Source organism: Antechinus flavipes, chromosome 3, assembly GCF_016432865.1.
Source record: "Antechinus flavipes isolate AdamAnt ecotype Samford, QLD, Australia chromosome 3, AdamAnt_v2, whole genome shotgun sequence".
Lineage (NCBI taxonomy): Eukaryota > Metazoa > Chordata > Mammalia > Dasyuromorphia > Dasyuridae > Antechinus > Antechinus flavipes.
In genome coordinates, this window is record NC_067400.1 from 288,304,393 (window position 1) to 288,323,079 (window position 18,687).

Below are 18,687 nucleotides of genomic sequence, written 5' to 3' on the forward strand. Positions count from 1 at the left end.
AGATTCTCAGAAGTACACAGTGATAGCAGGGTGACATAATGTCCTTTTGGTGGCAATAGGGGTTAAGGGACCTGTCCAGAGACACACCGCTAGTAAGTGTTAATGTCTGAGATTAGATCTGAACTCAGATCCTCTTCCAGTCCTCCATCCTCTGGGCCATCTAGCTGCCCCTGGACTGAGCATTTTTAAATGGGCTTTGGCAAGGCAGGTTTCTAGCCTGTACAATGAGAATGAGACTGATCTAGATGACTTCTCAAGTTGTGTCAGTTTAATAACATGCATATACCATAACTTATTCAGCCATTCTCCAATTGATGGGCATCCAGTCAGTTTCCAGTTTCTAGCCACTACAAAGAGGACTGCCACAAACATTTTTGCACCTGTGAGTCCCTTTCCCTCCTTTATGATCTCTTTGGGATATAGTCCCGAGTAGAGACACTGCTGAATTAAAGGGTGCACATTCCGATAGCCCTTTGTGCATAGTTCCATATTGCTCTCCAGAAAGTGGGTACTTTTTTTTTTATGTGACTTTTAATGAAGTTACTAAGTCACAGAAGTAACTTAAGGTAAAATATTCCAAAGACAAAGGCAAGACTACAGTTGAAGACTCCCCTTTGGCTTACCTTCTTCAACTGAAGTCCCCAAAATAAGAGGGACATGAAAAATCCATATATTCTTACTTAAAAATTTGAAAATCTATTATACTCTAACTCTGACCAGAATGGCCTGATTCTGATCATTAAACAATTAATGATCAACTATATAGTATGACCCAAAACTACAGTAATACTCCAATAAACATCAGTTCCTGAAAAATATGATCTTGGGTGAAAGTGGAGAAGAAAAGCTGATGTGATAGAATTTATCTCAACGTTAAAAGGGGCTAGTGAGTCAAATAATATTAAAATAGGATTTATGGCATTACAGTTGGATCTCATTATAAAGTACTAATTATTTTATTGTAAAATGTTATACAAGGTCTTTCCATACATCCTTCCAAGTGGTTACCTGCAGTCTCAGTCTGTAACACAGATGTGACTTCTCTTGGTCTCAAGTGACCAACTTCACTGGTGCTATAACGAACAGGAGTTTCTTCATGTTCCAGTGATTTGGCTGGGAAAAACTGCTTCATTCCTTTCCACCAACCTTCATTTGGATTTCAAGCAAGAATGAACATTATGCAAAAATGCCTCTCTCAAGACAAATAGTTTAAGTATTCCTAAAAGCAAACTCTTCACCAAAGTTCCAAGATATTGGTTTTCAAGGCCTAGCTGATAGCCTATTAAGAGTAATAATATTAAATAGAAGTAAAAATTCTGACATCTCCAAGATGAGGGTGGGAATTTTTCACAGTATCTAACACACATGAAAATACAAAGTTTTAAATTATAAGGTTCTATACAAGCTTTCTACTAAAAACAAATTAAAAATGAATATCCCCATGCAAGGCATAAAAATCTAACGGTAATTTGCCTTCATGAATTTTCCCCCACACTAAAATGACCTAAACAGTCTTCAAGTTAACACTGAAAAATGACATAGGAATGGGCCAAAAAAAAACATCAAATAACAGTGGACGAAATCTCAAATGGAACTGTGGGTTCTCCCTGAAAGAGCACTGGAGTTGGGCTCAGGAAAGACTGGAATCTTGGTCTATCCATTGACTACATCATAAGACAATTCTGAGACACTCATTTAACCATTCCAGGAGTCAAATTGCATGTCTGTAAAATGAAAACATGGGACTAGATGCAAGATCTTGCTTCATATAGGACTCCCCAGTGATACCAGATTAAAACATAATCGGGAGTGCTTATTCAACTAAAAATTATCAACAAGATTTTCTAAGTAAATACATTCAGAGACCCACCTCTCTAAGTTTAATACAACTAGACTAGATAATCTATAAAGGTTCCTTCTAACTCTAAATCTGATGAAGATGATTCTGATTCAACCTAGGCTTATGGTCATAATTCTGCCTCTTACTCTTAATACCTAAGTGACTTCAGAAAATCATTTATTCTCTCTGACCTCCATTTCCTTATTAGTAAAATATTTAACTGATATAATTTAATTTACTAAATGACTGTGTACTAGGAATTATCCATATAAACGTAATCTGGAGAGGGAAACTAAAGACTATAAGAGGAAATAGCTCTTGTAGGAGATGGCATGGGTAAGGAAAGGTTTATAAAAGGGAAAGCATTCATTCACTGATGGCAGTCCATGTAAATGCATGGAGATGAGAGATGGGATAATGGGGTAAAGAGATAACATGTGGAACAATGCAGATGGAAGATGTATATGAGAGGGAAATGAAATAAGTCTGGCAAGTTAATTGAACTCATTTTGTGGAGTGCTTTAAAAGGTAATCGAGGAGTTTGTATTTGATACTAGAAAGAGAGAGCTTCTGTAGCAGGGAAATGACACGATCATACCTGTTTTAGGAATATCACTTTCACCATTTATGGAATAGAACAAAGAAGAGAAGTATGAATATTTATAAATAAAGTAGACAGATAAAACAAAAGACTACTCTGACAGCCTGGGTGAAAGATGATGGGGCGGCTAAACTAGGGTATTGGCTATAGGGAAAGGTAGGAGAGATCTGAACTTGTTCTCTTCCCAGAGATAATAATTGCCCTCAAGAGAACTGAAGAAATCACCAATGTAGAGAGAAAGCCCTAAGTCACAGCTATGCACAAGAGGGAAGGTTATCCACGATGATCCTACAAAGCAGAATGAAAAACAGATACTAAGAGAGCTCAAACTGACCAAAAGAGGTGGGGTAAGTGAGGGAGCCTATCCCAGAGAACATGAGTGGGCAGCATTGGAACTACTCATCACATAGAAGCAAAGAATTTCAGCCAAATTATGGAACTGAAAACCAGACTGAAAGGAAGGGAAAGAAATGAAGTGGAGATGATAGGGAGATACAAATACAGGGAACTTTTTCTAGGAGTTTGCTTATGAATAAAAGGAGAGATGTAAATCAAGAGCTTTGAAGAAAGGGCAGGGTTGAGGAAATATATATATTTTTTAAATGAGATGATCTGGGAATATTGTTAGGCAGGAGGGAAGAAGTGAGTAGTTAAGGAAGACTGGATAATTAAGAAGACCAGTCTCCCAGGGGAAATGGGAGCATTTGAGATAAGGAACTTAAAGGAACTAACCCTTTCTAGGAAGAAAGGGCTTAACTGGAAGAGGAAGTGAGAAGGGATGATGATGAGGGGAATTGAGGAAAGGAATAAACTTATGGTGGAAAGACTTTTTTTAAAGTAAAATTAAAAAATCATATTTTCAGGGAAAGGAAGGGAGAAAGCTGACAATATAGGTAGATTGAAGACAGAAGAAAAGATTTGGAATAGATGCTGTGGGAACTGCAACAAGGAGTTAATCAGGGAAAAGTTAAAGCATTTAGGTATGATGGTGAAGACCTCTTCAATAATTATACTAATGTTCTCACATAATTTTAAATTTATAAATAAGTTGTATTCTAAAACACTTATTAGATCACTGGTTGTCAAAGTGTGCCTGGGATCCCTGGGGGGGTGTGCTCAGAGGTTTTGGGGGATCTGTAAGATCAAACTATTTTCATAATATTAAGATGCTTTAATTTCTAATTCAGTACACATTAACAAATATAATTCACATAAAAGATTTTGGGGAATTCCTCAATAATTTAAAAAAAAAGGAGTCCTAAAACCAAAACATTTGAGAGCTCCTGTTTTCAATAATCACTCATTTAAAAGTGACTATAGGAAATTAGAATTTATTTTCACATAGAAACAATGTTCTAAAACATGACTCTTCTTTCTTCCCATGATCACAATGGATAATGGAAAATGAAGGTGAACTACTGTAATTTGCTTTGGTAGATGAGTCATAGAGGAGTTAAGTACAAAAATTCTATACTGTTTTGCCAGAATGCAAATCCTTCATTTTTTGCATATTGTAGAGATAATTCAAAGATCAAAACAATCAAATTTCTTCCCTAAGAAAGAATACCAGATCAAATTCTTAAGCTAACAGGGACATTACTTTAGGACTTTATTTTCATTCTACTTCTTTAACATATTACTTAGAAGAGAAGTAGAAGGAAAAGGAGGAGAGTAAAATGAAAAAGTTAAGAGAGAAATACTACCAGCTATGTATAATAATGCTACAAACTAAGCTAGCAAAAAGCTGCTTGGTTTTGGTATGCCATTTATAGAACACAAAGAAAGGATCAAGGGTTTGTTCTTAGCCAAGCATTAGAGGATATGTTTACTTTATACTAAATATGTGAGATCTGCAAATAAGAGTCTTAATTTACCTGCGCGTTCCCAATAAGGTAAGTCATATGTTCCTTCAGTTTTTTTCTTTCTGAAAAGACACACAGACACAAAAAAACAGAAATGGACAAAGATTAAATTTATCCCTAAGACCTTTTGCAACTGCATCACAAACACAAAGAAGTTACTTATTAAGCCAACAAAATCTATTTGAAATATTGCCTAACTTTCTGCTATGCTTATATTTTTAGACATGACAAAAGAGAAGCATTACTTCTTCAAAATCACAAGATTAGTTATTCAAAGAACAATCTAAGTTCTACTGAATGACTGTTCCCTCCAACATACAAATTCTAGGGAGATTTAAACTTTCTATTTCTAATATTACCTTCCTTACAAAGTCTGTATTTATTTAAAATATAACATATCATGGTTTCAAGCCAAGAAATAAAGTAAATATTTAAGTAGGCTAAGTGGTACGTGACATAACTAATCAATAATTTAGTGAAGGTACAATTAAAATGTTAGTTTCATGAGGAAACATACAGGCTTTCTCCTACCACTCAATAGCCTTATTTTATTTTATTTTTTTGTATTTATGGCTAGAACAAATATTTGCAAAGCAATGGGAAGAGTGCTAGTCATTGAGTCAGAAGTCTAGGGTTAAACAATCACTATCTGCACTGACATCTGTGAATCAAATATATTAATTACATTACCTGTTTCTCCAATGCCAACCACATACTAAGATGAGAATAAGAGTAGTAAGAACCATGACCAGAACAGGAACTAGGACAGCAGCCAATGCTACATCTGAAATTCAGTTAAAAAAAAAAGTTTACATTAAATACATACATACACACACACACACACACACACCCAATTTGCATAGAAACTCAACATATATTTGTTAACATTTCTCCACACAAGCATAAAGTCCATTATATAATCTAATATTTGTTCTAAGCAGCAAAATTTTATTTCATCTTCTTAATATGGTTGTATTTGATATCTATAGAATTATACTTAATTAACAATTTTTAAAAACAGAACTGGATTTCACCTCTTCATATATAGAATGGGGATAATAATATCTACCACAAAGGGGGTTATAAGGAACACATAATATTTACATAAATAATAATATATGATAATAATAATAATAATAAACCTCAAAGTGCTATTTACAAAGTTGCTATTCTTATAAAATGGCATAAGATTACTACTAGTCCTACAGAAAGCAAGTGCATCAAACGGTGAGATAAAAGTTGTTTTTTTAATTACTACTTAATCTTTGTTAAGTTTAAGAACACTTATAAAATCTAGGTGCATGGCATGGACAACCTCTTGATTTCTCAGTTTTCCTTATTCACAAAACAGGATAATACTATGCTACCTACTGCTGAGCTGTTTTTACAAGCAAATAAAAGTTTATTATTTAAAAAATTTTATGTATACATATATTAACACATATGCATGTGTGTATGTATAATTAAATGATCATTCTTATTAGTTATCCTTGAGACCTTTTATAGCTACTCTTTCAAAAAGAAGGAATGCTAAAATTTCCTTTAAAAAACAAAATTAATTTCTACAAATATCAGAAATATGGTATACATCTTTCATACTGATATTAGGAAAACAAATGAAGGATAGAAAATAAAAATGAGGACTCAAGAGACCCTAGAACCTGCTTCTTTTCCACAATAAAATATAAGTTATTTTTCTTTAATAAATTTTTATTGATATATTTCCCCACATTTCTCAACATATCCTGCTTTCTATTCCCTTCCATGGAGTGATTCTTTAGAATAAAGAAGGAAAAAAATTTAAACAAAACTAACCAATAAATTGAAAATTCTGAGCTTATGCAATGTCCCAACACATATTCATAGTTTTTTTTCTCTCCTTTTGCCACTACATCTGCAATGGTGGATCAGTGCCTTCTCATAAGTGGCAAATTAAAAAAAAAAAAAAACAGTTCATGGCAATTCATGAAAAAGAAATATTAGAGCGGAACATAATTCAAAGTACAATGAAGTAATCAATAAATCTAATAGATTTTAATAGTGTTATCAACAACAGTACATTGAATAGTCTAAAGAAGTTTTGATAATCATATGACTGCTGATGTCACAAAAATATTGATTAGTTAAACAACAAATTTAAGTTTATCATTTTAGCTGTACTCTAATGTTGCAAAGCAATGCTACTTATACTTCTCTGATAAATGCTCTATCCTGCAGATCACAATGGCTATCCCCGATCTTCATGTCTCTCCTCAAGCCCCCTGTGACATTCCCCGTTTCACTTCACCCGTTTCACCACTTCATCTCTTACTCTGAGCTTATTCTTCTCCCCTTCTCATCTCATCTCTCTTTAACATCCTTTTCCCCTTTTCCATTATGTCCTCCTTTACTTCAGTCTGTAATGAAGAGGTGGTCTTTCTTCTTGCCAAGGTCAACCACTCTCTCTATTTTTGTTCCCATCCTTCCTATCTTTTTTTAGAAGACCAGATCAACTTTCTATTTACTGGATCTGTCCTTATGGCCTACCAGGATGCCCAATTTTCCCGATCCTTAAAAGGCCCCATGAGATCATGCTATCTCCACAGCCTATGGTCCTATCCCTCTCCCCTTATAAAATCCTTGAGAAAACTCCCTAAACTCAGTACCTCCACTTCCTTTCCCATCACTCTGTTCTAAGCAGTTCTCTGTAGTATGGTTTCCAATTTCAACATTCAATTGAATCTGCTTTTTACAAATTAACCAATTACCTCTTTATTGCTGAACTTAATGCTCCTTTCTTAACCCTTCAATTTCCTGCCCTCTTGGCCGCATTTCATATCAATGACTATATTCTCCTCCTGGGTATTCTTTCCCCTACTCTCTTAGTTCCCTTCCTCCTTTTCTGTTTTTTTGCTGGATCCACCTCCAGGTCATTCATACCCACTAAATGTGGGAGAACCTTAAGGCTCTGTTCTGAGTCCTCTTCTCTTTTCTCTCTGTATTTTCACTTGTGACTTCAAGACTCCCATAGAGTTGTTCTTATTTTTATGAAGATGATTTTCAGATCTATACATATCTGCCTCTAGTTTCTTTTTCAGCTCAGATTCTACATCAATAGTTGCCTTTTCAACATTTTAGTTATTTCAGACATTCAACATGTTCAAAACACAGCTCAATGTCTTTTACCCTGAATACATAATTTTTAAAATGCTCTTTTTGAACTTGATTAGTGGGACAAATTAGATACACAATGTACAGAAACAAATAAGTATAATAACTTCATGTTTGATTAACCCAATTTTGTTTAACCAGCTGTGAGGTCAAGAACTCACTATCTGACAAAAACTTGAGGGAAACCTGGAAAACAGACTGGCAGACACCAGGCACAGACCAAAAACTTATTTTATTACGATAAACTCAAAATGGACATATCACTTAAATATAGTGACAGCCTAAGAAAATTAATGTAACAAAGACGTTACCTGTAAGATCAATGAACAGAGAAAAAGTTCATGACCAAACAAGAGATAGAGAAGTTTGCAGGAGCTAAAATGAATCCTTTTGATTACATAAAATTAAAAAGATTTTGTACAAACAAAACCAATGCATCTAAAATTAGAAGAGAAGTAAAACAACTGGGAGGAAAACGTTGCAACAAGTTTAATACAGGTCTAATTTCTATTACATGTAGAGAATTGAGTCATATTTATGAGCATTAAAACCTATTCTCCAATTGGTAAATTATCAAAGAATTTTGGCAGTTTTCACAAGAAGAAATCAAAACTATCCACAACCATATAAAATGCTCTAAATTCATAAAGAATTATGAATTGAAACAATTTCCTACAATCATCAGATTGACTAAGATAATAAAAAAGGAAAATGACAAATATGGGCAGGGATAGGGGACAATAGGTATAATAATGCACTGTTGGTTGAACTATGGATTAGCCCTACCATTCTGAAAAGCAATTTATAACTATGCTTCAAAAGAGATAAATTTTACATACCTTTTGATACAGGGGGTCCCACTATTAGGTCTTTATCCCAAAGAGATCAAGAAAACTTCAAAAATATTTATAATTACTCTTTCCATGATGGTAAAGAAGGGATATCCATCAACAGGGGAGATTATGAATTCAATGGAAAACTACTGGGTTATAACAAATGATGAAAGAGAAGCTTTCAGAAAAACCTGGGAAGATATACAACTTGATGGAGAGCAAAGTGGGCAGAATAAGGATAACAATCCATAAATTAAGAAAAATATTGTAAAGATTATTTTGAAAAACTTAGTAATAATGAGTAACACAATCTCCAATCACAATTCCAAGGGACTCATGATGAAATATTCTATCCTTCTCCAGACAGAGAAGTGATAAACTAAGAGCATAGAATAAAACATATTTTACTCTATTTCTTTTGGGAGTAGGGAAAGACAAAATTTGTTTTTTATTACTATATATATGTTCTATATTTTTTCTCTTATCAGTGGGTGTAGGGTGAGATATAAGGAAAGAAAGAATTTCAAGTGAAAATAGAATAAAACTGAATTAAAAAAATAAATTCCCTTTGTCTGTCAAAGGTATTACTATGTTTTAATCTTCCAGTTATCTAGATAAGCAACCCTCACCTCATACACACAGTTTCTAAATTTCATTATTTTTTCTCTATAACATCTCTCAGATATTTTTATTCTTCCCATTCAAAGAACTATTATTCTAGTTCAGGCTTTTATCACCTTATGCTCAGACTATTTGCAATAGTCTTTAAAAAAAAGAAAAAAAAAAGCAATCTCCTTGCTTCAAATGTTTTCCCATTTCTTTTCATCCTCCACATAGTCTCCAAAGTTTTTGTCTAAAGCACAAATCTTCCTAAAGCCCTATTCTCCATAAACTCCAGTGGCTTCTTATTAACTCTAGAATTAAATGTAAATTCTTTCTTTTGTACTTATTTTTCAAAACATAATTTCATCCTTTTTTTCAGTTTTATAATATTTTATAAAGTGCTTTACAAATATTAGCTCCTTTTAAGTTTATAACAATCCTGGAAGATAACCCTAAATTTGTGTTATGATGCCCATTTTCCAAACAAGGAAAGTAAGGCAAACAGAGAAGTGACTTGCCCAGAATCATAGTGTTTAAAGTTAGATTTGGACTCAGATCTTCCTGACCCCAGATTCACTGCTCCATCCACTGCACCACCTACTTCCCTCATTCCCTTTTTCACTGCCTGTCCCCCATGCCTAGAAAGCTCATCTTTTTTTTTTTTTTTTTTGGAACTACACCCAAAGGGCTATCATACTGTGCACCTTTTGGTCCACCAGTGTCTTTACTGGGTCGATATCCCAAAGAGATCATAAAAAAGAGAAAAGGACTCCCATGTGCAAAAATGTTTGTAGCAGCTCTTTTTGTAGTGGCAAGAAACTGGAAACTGAGTGGATGCTCATCAGTCATAGAATGGCTGAACATGGTATAGGAATGTACTAGAATATTATTGTTCTATAAGAAAGGATAATTTCAGAAAGGCCTGGAAAGATTTACATTAACTAATGCTAAGTAAAATGAGCAGAACCAAGGGAACACTGTATGCAGTAATAACAAGATTATGTGATGATCAATTCTGATAGACTTGGCTCTTCTCAAAAATGCAGTGATTCAAGGCAATTTCAAGAGACTTGGGATAGAAAATGCTATTCATCTCCAGAGAGAGAGAGAGAACTACGGGGACTGAATGTGGGTAAAAGCATAGTATTTTCATCTTTTTGTTTGTTAATTTCTTTCTTTCTTTTCTTTTTTTACCTTTTGGTGTGATTTTTCTTGAACAACATGACAAATACAGAAATACGTTTAAAAAGACTACTATATTTAACCCATACCAGATTGCTTGCTCTCCTGAAGAGGGGGGAGATAAGAGAAGGAAGAATTCCAATTTATAAGAACAATAGTTATTGTCCATATGATAATTGGTCAAAGGATATGAATGTACATATTTCTGAGAAAGCAATCCAAGTTACAAATAGCCATGTGAAAAATATTCTACATCAAGTGTCCAACATGTAGCCCATGAGCTTCATGTAATCAACAAAACTTTTGAATGTATTTGAAAACAGATCAAAATGTATTTCCTATCAGATTGTAATGTGTTGATATATTAATTATATATATACATAAAAATATGGAAATATATGGTTTTCTAAATTAATATGTGGTCCAAAAGGAATCTTATGTACTTAAAAAGTTTAATCTCTTACCCCTTCCCATTTGAGTTTGAAACTCCATCTTTATTTAAATCATGAATGATTGGAAAAATGCAAATCAAAACAATTCTGAGGTACCACTTCATAATCATTACATTCACTATTTTGATAAAGACAAAAATATACCAAATATTGGAGTAGGTATGGGACATTAGTAAGTTAATGCACTATCAGAACTGTGAACTAATTAGCCATTGTAGAAAGCAATTTGGAACTATACTTCCAAAGTTATTAAACTGTACACATCTTTTACCTAGTAATATCACTATTATATCAATACTTCAAATAGACTAAAGAAATAAAAGGACTCATAAGTTCTTTTAAACAAATATTTTTATAGCATATATTTATAGCAACTATTTTTGTGGTGACACCGAACTGGAAAAATAGGGAGTGTCTATTGAAATAGGATAGCTGAACAGATTATCTTATATGAATTTATGGAATACTATTATGCTATAAAAAATTTAAGAAGGGGATGGCTTCAGAGAAACCTGAAAAAACTCATGAACTAATGAGCAAAATAAAGTGAGAATTAGAGCAAATCATATAATAAGAGAGATAACTGCAAAAGACTTGGAAAATTTGCTAAGCATATTCAGATAAAAGAATGGCAGACTCAAGAGTCAAGAGTCAAGGCCAAGGCATGACTTTTTTTTTTTGGACAATACATGTTAAGAACAGATTTTGTTTTTCTTGCTTTCTCAAGGATAGGGGTTAAGGAGTAAGAGGGAAAGAATTCAGAGCTAAAAATAAAATGAAATTGAATTCAGAGCTAAAAATAAAATGAAATTGAATTTTACAGAGAATTTTTTTTTTTTTTTAAAGAACTAGCCCCCAAAACAAGATGTGAATGTGGAAGAATATAACACTGAAAAGTCATTGGCTTTTTTCTTTCGTGTCTTAGGATCATAAAAATGTCATAATGATTTTTGAAAATTATGTACTTTTTTTAGTCAGCAAAAAGCTGCCTGTTTTTCCTACCCCATCCTGAGAATGAAAATAAAGCAAAAGCCGTGACTAATATGTATAATTTGGCAAAACAAATATATGCCCTGACCATGTCCAGAAAAAACATGTCTCATTCTGGACTCTGAGTCTTTCATCTGTCTATCAACTATCAAGATAATCTCATTATCTTTAATCTTTGTAACCAAAATTGTCAACAATGATTAGTTTTTAATTCTTCAAGTCTTTGCCACATTGCTGCCACTGTATGACGTGCTCTGATTCTGTCCATTTCATTTTGAATCAGTCATACAAGTTTTCTCAAGATTTCTTGAAACAATTTCCTTCATTTCTTATAGAACAACAGTATTCCATTACAATTATATACTATAATTTATTCAGTGATTTTCTTTGATTTAGATTCCTACTTTTTGCCCCTAATAGGAGATATAAATATTTTTTGTACATCCTAAATTAAAGCTTGTTTGCCTTAAGAAACATCCCTCAAGGCAGAGCCAGGATGGTGGAAGAAAGGCAGAACTTACCCAAACTCTTCCCCCAAACAGCTCCAAATTCCTTTGAATAAGGACTCTAAATAAATTGTAGTGTCAGAACACACAAAAAGATAAGAGTTGAGCATTTTCCAGCTGAAGACACTTTAGAAGGTCAGGAAAAAAGGTCTGTGAAGAGTGAAGTCCAGAATGCAGTCCCAGCACAGCCCCAGCCTCAGGCCTTAGGCCAGTAAAGCAGGAACAGACTTTGAGATCTCTGAATCAGCCTCAATACTGGTGTTTTCTAGACCTCTCAGCCCAGAGATACCAAAGGCAGGTCAGCAGAAAAGGTATGAGGCAACATACTGAGAGTACAGTGCGCCATCCCAGCCAAACTTCAGCCCCAGCACCAGCAAAACAGGACTCTGAAGCTTTAGCACACTAGATCTTACAGCTACAGTGGGATGGGGAACACTCCTGACAACTCCAGAAAAAGGGGCTTGTGGTCAGGACCCTAGAAGGACCTCTGACAACAGCTGAAAAGCCCTGAAGCTTGGGACAGTACATCCTCCACCATGGAAACAGAGCCCTACTTTAATAAAGAGTTAAAAGCTGAGTGATAAGAATAGGAATAGGAAGATGAGCAGACAACAAAAAAAGTTTCTGACCATTGAAAGTTTTTATAGTGACAAGGGGGAATCAAAACACACTCAGAAGAAGATATCTAAGTCAAATCTCTTCCATCCAAAGTCTCCAAAAAAAAAAAAAAGAATTGGTCTCAGGCCATAGAATGGATTTTAAAAATCAAGTGAGAAAAAGAAGAAGAATTAGGAAAAGAACTGAGAATGGCAGAAAAAAGAAATATAAAAAGCTAATCAGGAGAAGAATGGCTTAAAAAAAAAAAATTGTGCTTAGAATTTTACAAAGCATTTCCATTCTCTAAACGCTGAGGTGGTGGTATAAATGTTATTATCTCCATTTCATGAATGATTTTTTTAAAAAAGGTTTTGGGCATTTACCCTAGTTAGTTATCTGGTAAATGTTTGAACCAAGATTTGAACCCAGGATTTTTTTTACTCCAAGTGGATGTTTTTTTCAATATGTTCTTTTATAATTGCTATAGTACTATCTCTTACGCTGAAGCAACAAACAGGCTAAAAAAAAAAAAAAGGAAAAAGAAATGAGATATGAGAGGGAAAAAAATGAAAAGGGAATTAACAGTATGGCAATAATTCCTTAAAAATTAGAATTGAGCAATGGAAGCAAATGACTATAAAGAATCAAGATAAAATAAAGCAAAACTAAAAAAAAAAATGAATAGAAAAAAGTATGAAATATTTCATTGGAAAATAGATCAAGGAGAGATGATTTTTAAATTAATGGTCTATCTGAAAGTTATGATTGAAAAAAAAGCCTGGACATCATCTTTCAAGAAATTATCAAGGAAAACTATTCTGATACTCTAGAACCAGAGGGTAAACTAGAAATGGAAAGAATCCACTGATATCTCCTGAAAGAAATCCTAAAATGAAAACTCCCAGGAATATTATAGCCAAATTCTGGAACTCCCAGGTCAAGGAGAAAATATTGCAAGCATCCAAAAAGAAACAATTCAAGTATAGTAGAGCCATAGGCAGGATAACACAAGATTTAACAGCTTCCTACATTAAAGGACCAGAGGACTTGGAATATGATATTCCAGAGAACAATGAAACTAGGATTGCAACCAAGAATCACCTATCCAGCAAAACTGAGTGTAATCCTTCAGAGGAAAAGGTGGTCATTCAATGAAATAGAGAAATTTTAAGTGTTTGTGAAGAAAAGCCCAGAGCTGAATAGAAACTCTGATTTGCAAATATAGGTTCCAAGAGAAGCATAAGAAGGTAATCAAGAAAGTAATATCCTAAAAGACTTAATAAAGTTTATGCTTACATTTCTGCGTGGGAGAATGATACCTGTAACTCATTAGAACTTTCTCTTATTATGGTAGTTAAAAGGAGTATATATAGACAAAGTGAGTTGAATATGAAGGGATAGCATCTTTAAAAAATTATTAAATTAAAGGAGAGAGGAATGTACTGGGAGAAAGGGAAAGGGAGGAGTGGAATGATATAAATTATCTGCTATAAAAAGAGGCAAGAAAAAGCTTTTACAATGGAAGGGAAGAAAGGGAAAAGGAGGAAAGGGAGTGAACCTTACTCTCATCAGAACTGGTTCAAAGAAGAAATAATATACATATTCAATATGGGTATAGAAATCTATCTTACCCTGAAGGAATAGGAAAGAAATGGGATATGGGAAGGAGGGAGGGTAATAAAAGAGAAGGCATATTTCAGGGAGAGGGTGATTAGTACCAAAACACTTTTGAGGAAGGACAGAATGAAAGGAGAGAATAAATGGAGGGGAAATACAGTTAGCAATAGAAATTATAAAAAAGAATTTTGAAGCAAGTTTTTCTGATAAGGCTTCATTTCTCAACAATAGAGGAAATTGAGTCAAATTTATAATGAGTCATCCCCCAAACGATAAATAATCAAAAGATATGATCTACACCCAAAAAGCTATAAATTTATGTATATCTTTTGATCTAACCATACTACTACTAGGCATGAATACTAAAAGAGATTTTTTTTTTTAAAGCAGCTTTCTTCTCAAGACAAAAAAAATGGAAATTGAAGGGATGCCAATCAACTGAGAAATAGATGAATAAATTGTGGTATGTGGTATTGTTCTATGGGAAATGATGAGCAGGATGCTCTCCAAAAAACAAACAAACAAACAAAAACAACCTGGAAAAATCCTCCATGAACTAAAACAAAGTGTACTATGTACAAAGTAATAGTCATTTTCTAGGCTGACCAGCTGTAAATGATTTTTGCTATTCTCAGCAATACAATAGCTAGAGAAGGAACTGTTGGAGGGGATGTGGGAAAACTGGACACTAATACATTGTTGGTGGAAGTGTTGGAACTATGCCTAACGGGCATATCCTTTGACCCAGCATTATCTTTACTGGGTTAGTATACTAAAGAGATCATAAAGGAGGGAAAGGAACCCACATGTGCAAAAATGTTTGTAGGAGTCCTTTTTGTAGTGGCAAGAAACTGTAAACTGAATGGATGCCCATCAGTTGGGGAATATTTGAATAAGTTATGATATGTGAATGTTAAGAAACGATCAGGAGCATGATTTTAGACAGGTCTGGAGAAACTTACATGAGCTCACGCTAAGTGAAATGAGCAGAACCAGGAGGTCACTATATGACATCAATATCATAGGACAATCAATTCTAATGAATGTGACTCTTTTCAACAATGAGATGATTCAGGCCAGTTCCAATGATCTTGTGATGAAGAGAGCCATCTATACTCATAAAGAAGACTGTGGGAACTGAGTGTGGATCACAACATAGCATTTTCATTCTTTTTGTTATTGTTTGTTTATATTTTATTTTCTTTCTCATTTCTTTCCCCTTTTTATCTGATTTTTCTTGTGCATCAAAATAATTATATAAATATGCACATATTGGATTTAACATATATTTTTAACATGTTTAACATAGATTACTTGCCATCTAGGGGAAGAGTTGGGAAAGAGTAGGGAGAAATTAGAATACAAGATTTTGCAAGGGTCAATGTTGAATAATTATCCTTGCATATGTTTTGAAAATAAAAAAGCTTTAATTAAAAAATCATTTATAAAATGGTAGATAATAACATATGTACTACCACCTCAGAATTTAGAGAATGGAAATGCTTTGTAAAATTCAAAGCATTATGTGATGGTGAATCATTATGTTTATTATTATCAACCTGCAATAGTGAAACCATTATGGGGAATTCATATGAAACTAGTTAAGACTTCAGAGAAATAAAACTATCTGAAGGATAGACCAAGATTTAAATAGGTACCTATGGCATATAATGTGATAAGGAAGCTATCCCACTGACACTGTAAGACTAATTTAAAGAAGTTGGATAGAAAGGAAAGGGAGCATCATTACAAAATTGACTATCCCTTGCTTTTAATGGTTCTTGAAAAACAGGATAGCTAACCTAAAGAAAATAAAAAATAAATGGTTTGCATATTTAAGAACTTAGCTAAATAAGAATATGCTTTCTGGTTTATTAAAGGCCATGTCTTGAAGGTTGAAAAGTGATTTATGTATCTAGTAACAGCAAGACGATAGCAGTAGATAGGAAATGTGATCTCTGAGCCATAGATCTAGCTGGCAGAGATGAATCCAGATGAGACTGGAACAATTAGGAAAGACAATAAGAAAAGGAAAGAAGATAAAGCTTGTGAGCTGTGGGAAGAGAGCCTCAGAGCTATCCATTACTATTCTCCAGGGATACTATCTCTCAGGGAATGACTTCCTCTTTAAGAGGCTCAGGAGTTGGAACATCTTTACTACACAGGCACTTGAGAGGCTACAAGGACAAAAAGCTTTTAGCTTCTTGATTCATGATTCATCAGAACAAGACTAATTACAATATGATTAAATGGGGGGAAGACAATTTTCGTGAGTTGCAGAATCTAATCTTTAGGAGAGCTTATAGTAGATCAGGCCTAGCAAAGCCAAATCAGATTTTTTTTTTAGCAGCTAAAATGAGGAATTCTGCATATTTGGTCTCACAACAATGATTTTTCTTTTGTCATGATTCCCCACAGGGGATAATAGAGAAGTGAATAAATATTTTAAAACTGATGGATTTGGGTGACTGAATTTATACCTTAAACCATGACTCCCATTCCTTGTTTGTTCTAGACATAAAAAGATCCTGCTTTTTGAGCAAACCTCTATCTTAATGGCCTTAGAGTTTTCTCTACCAGATTACCACAAAAATAGAATGAGATAGCACCAGCAGCTATCTTTCTAGAGATGATATGCTATGTCTGCCACATTAGGTGGGCAGAGAGTAAGAACACTCTTTCTTATAAGAAGGTTTAATTATAGTTTTTGAAACAAGAGAAACAATATAATTGGTAGTTTATGGGGATGTTTAACAAGATTGTTATCTGCACCAGATCGAGAAGAATCCTTTTGCCCTAATTCAATTTAGGACATTATTTAAAGACCCCTACACTATATGACCATTCCAAATCAGCTACTCTGCCTTTATAGATTTGAGGGACTGTTAGGATAAGTATCCCTAGGGTAGTTTTAAATACTTGTATCCTGAGGGGGCTGAAAGTCCTATACCTAAATTACGATGGCTTGGAAACAGTAGCAATATATTATAGAAAGGGTTGCTATTTCTAATATAATATATAACTGGCAGGAAGGTTATTATTTATCAGGGACAATGAAAGTCCAGGGGTAGTACAATCTTGCTTGATTATTATGTAAAAAGGACCTCAAGTGATCTTTCCCCTAAAGGAAGGGGCACATTTGCTCAGGTAAAGATAGGTAGAGAACTTTATCTGTGTAACAGTTGTGGTGGCTAACTGAGAGTGTGTATACCAGGGGGCATGGATATGAACTCCTAATGGTATAGTACCTCTATTAAGCACATACAGCAGCTATCCTGGTGGTTATTGTGGATACATCCAAACAGAAGCCCTTGTTGTATCAGTTCCAAAGGCAGAAAGAAAGGTGTTGCTTCCACAATAATAGAGATAAGAGACTAGAATATTTCATTATACAAACTCCCTTTATGCCAGCCCTCTGTGGCTGGTGAAAGTGAACAATAATAGGTTACTTACAATATATAATTAAGAGAAGTCAATAAACTTTTAAAATGCCATGGCCATTTATGACATCAACAGAGTAGGCGTCAGGCAAGTGGCAAAGAGTTAATGATCTCATTAATGCCTTTTTTTCCATAATGATGATTGATGCAAGTTAATCGACATTCAACAAGCATTTATTAGCCATTTACTATATGTCAGGCATTTGCTGAGTGAAGTAGATACAAACGCAAGAAAAAAAGATAGTTACTTCCATTTCTAGCACGAGGAGACAACACACAGAACAGATGTGAAAACCACGTGGAAGTGAAGAAAGATACCAAAACTCATGAGGATGGTATCAAAGATCAGATTCAGAGGCACATCTGGAAGGGAAACGAAGGGAGGCTAAACTGGAGGCCCCAGAATACTCTAGAGTTTAGAGGCCACAGATACTGAGGCAAGATCCAGCATATGAAGGCAGCTAAAGCACAGGGCAGAATGGCCGAGGCAGGAGGGATCAAAGCCCAGGGTACACCTTTATCATCCTTGCTCAGGTTGGTCATCAGAGATCCAAAAGAGACCTCCCTTCTTGAGGGTGTGGAAATCTACAATTATATTGTTAATGTAATGTTGGCTAGGCTAGGGAAGGCCATACACAAGCAGAAGTCCTAAATTAGAGCATGACTGATGAGAGATAAAAGAAGAATAACAAAGTCCAGAATCCCACCTGTTGGCTAAGCTTTGGAGAATATATGAGATAAGGAAATGATCCAGTTGATTTTAGATGTATGCATAAGCCACTTTTACTTTTTCTGTCACTTTTCACATTTGAGAGAAATCATATTCCCTATCTTGATATTTTAATGAGCCCCATAAAGCGAGTCACTTCCAACTCTACCTATCTGGTGTGAAGCTCAGAATAAGCTCTAATTAGGCCTTAAGTGATCAGCACTCTCTCCCTCTGGGGCTTTGTGATCCCATGGCACCTGGATTTTTAGAAGTCTCTATCCATAAGAATTAATGGAGCCTTTGGC

At 34.4% G+C, this 18,687-nt stretch overlaps 1 protein-coding gene across 1 annotated transcript in view; it reads right to left on the reverse strand.

The window, feature by feature from the left end:
- DCBLD2 (discoidin, CUB and LCCL domain containing 2) overlaps nucleotides 1-18,687 on the reverse strand; it is a 111,141-nt gene that overhangs the window by 4,151 nt on the left and 88,303 nt on the right. The window contains exons 13-15 of the mRNA XM_051985167.1: nucleotides 4,994-5,087; nucleotides 4,316-4,365; nucleotides 1,009-1,146 (exon numbers count right to left, since the gene is read on the reverse strand). Of these exons, the coding sequence (XP_051841127.1) occupies nucleotides 1,009-1,146; nucleotides 4,316-4,365; nucleotides 4,994-5,087 (282 nt within the window). The remainder of the gene's footprint in view (nucleotides 1-1,008; nucleotides 1,147-4,315; nucleotides 4,366-4,993; nucleotides 5,088-18,687) is intronic.